Below are 2,500 nucleotides of genomic sequence, written 5' to 3'. Positions count from 1 at the left end.
CACCACACCACACCACACCACATACACACCACACCACACCACACCACATACATACCACACCACACCACATACATACCACACCACACCACACCACATACACACCACACCACACCACACCACATACACACCACACCACACCGCACCACACCACACCACACCACACCACACCGCACCACATACACACCACACCACACCACACCACATACACACCACACCACACCACATACACACCACACCACACCACACCACACCACACCGCACCACACCACATACACACCACACCACACCACACCACACCACATACACACCACACCACACCACACCACATACACACCACATACACACCACACCACACCACACCACACCACACCACACCACACCACACCACACCACATACACACCACACCACACCACACCACACCACACCACACCACACCACACCACATACACACCACACCACACCACACCACATGCACACCACACCACACCACACCACACCACATACACACCACACCACACCACACCACACCACACCACACCACACCACACCACACCACATGCACACCACACCACACCACACCACACCACACCACATGCACACCACATGCACACCACACCACACACACACCACACCACACCACACCACATGCACACCACACCACATGCACACCACACCACATGCACACCACACCACACCACACCACATGCACACCACATGCACACCACACCACACCACACCACACCACATACACACCACACCACATGCACACCACACCACACCACACCACATGCACACCACACCACGTACACGCCACACCACGTACACATCACACCACACCACACCACACCACACCACACCACATGCACACCACACCACACCACATGCACACCACATCACACCACACCACACCACGTACACATCACACCGCACCACATCACACCACACCACACCACGTACACATCACACCGCACCACATCACACCACACCACACCACGTACACATCACACCACACCACACCACACCACACCACGTACACACCACACCACACCACACCACACCCAGTCACCCACCCACTTTCACCAGAAGAGAGAACACGCTGTATTGTCTTGTCTTGTCTTGTCTTGTCTTGTATCGTAGCAGTGCCTACGAAGCCCTTGAGACCGAAAGAACAGAGTGTCACCCTCACCACTCCACTATCAGTCACCTACATTCACCAGTAGAGAAGACACACTGTATGGTATTGCCTTGCCTTGTCTTGTATTGTACTATATTGTATTGTATTGTAGCAGTGCCTACGAAGCCCTTGAGACAGAAAGAACAGAGTGTGTGTCATCCACACCACACCACTATCAGTCACCTACATTCACCAGAAGAGAAAACACACACACACACACACACACACAAAAGAAAGAAAAAAAGAAGACAAAGGAAGGGAAGTAACTAGCACCACGGAAACCCTGCAGACTGGAACCAACAGCTAGAGGTGTCTGGATCTGTGTGGCCTTTTAGGTCCTTCGTCTGTAATTTCTTACTCCGTCAGCAGACAATGCCTTTTCATGCAAGTAATCCAGTTCTACATATCTATTTATGCTTAGCTTTTTTTTTTCTTAACACCGTGTCTGGTGTGTTAGCGAGGAAAAGGCTTCATATTTATATTTTCGGAGATCTATTTGATGGTGTTTTTTTTCTTCGTTTTGTTGCAGGAGTGTCTGAAATCAAGAAGGTCGCCGCTTTTTGCAGTCCTGAGGAGTAAGTCATGTCCATCCTCACCCCACCCCCCTTCTGTGTGTGTGTGTGTGTGTGTGTGTTTACGTGTGTGTGTGTGTGTGTGTGTGTGTGTGTTTACGTGTGTTTACGTGTGTGTGTGTGTGTGTGTGTGTTTACGTGTGTGTGTGAGTGTGTGTATGTATGTGTGTGTGTTTGTGTGTGTGTCTGTTAGTCTCTGTGTGTGTGTGTGTGTGTGTGTGTGTGTGTGTTTACGTGTGTGTGTGTGTTTAAGTGTGTGTGTGTCTGTCTGTCTGTCCGTCTGTGTGTGTGTGTGTGTGTGTGTGTGTGTGTGTGAGTGTGTGTGTGTGTGTGAGTGTGTGTGTGTGTGTGTGTGTTTACGTGTGTATGTGTTTACTTGTGTGTGTGTGTGTGTGTGTGTGTGTGTGTTTACGTGTGTGTGTGTGTGTTTACGTGTGTGTGTGTGTGTGTGTGTGTGAGTGTGTGAGTGTGTGTTTGTGTGTGTGTTTGTTTACGTGTGTGTGTGTGTGTGTGTGTGTGTGTGTGTGTGTGTGTGCGCTGCTTCTCATGTCATTGCTGGAAAAGCTGCTACTGCTGCTGACACTACATGAACTGCTGCTATCACTCCTGATGTTGCTAGTTCTACTGCTCCTGCTACTGCTACTGCTACTACTGCTACTGCTGCTACTGCTGCTCCTGCTACTGCTGCTGACACTACATCGACTGCTACTATCACTCCTGATGTTGCTAGTTCTACTGCTGCTACTACTGCTA

At 50.1% G+C, this 2,500-nt stretch overlaps 1 protein-coding gene across 1 annotated transcript in view; it reads left to right on the top strand.

Moving 5' to 3' along the window:
• Positions 1-2,500, top strand: part of LOC143288975 (uncharacterized) — a 58,409-nt gene that overhangs the window by 37,845 nt on the left and 18,064 nt on the right. Inside the window, exon 7 of the mRNA XM_076597691.1 lies at positions 1,705-1,750. Within this exon, the coding sequence (XP_076453806.1) occupies positions 1,705-1,750 (46 nt within the window). The remainder of the gene's footprint in view (positions 1-1,704; positions 1,751-2,500) is intronic.

Source organism: Babylonia areolata, chromosome 13, assembly GCF_041734735.1.
Source record: "Babylonia areolata isolate BAREFJ2019XMU chromosome 13, ASM4173473v1, whole genome shotgun sequence".
Classification (NCBI taxonomy): Eukaryota; Metazoa; Mollusca; class Gastropoda; order Neogastropoda; family Buccinidae; genus Babylonia; species Babylonia areolata.
Note: the sequence above shows the minus strand (reverse complement) of the source record. Positions and strands in the feature narration are given on the sequence as shown.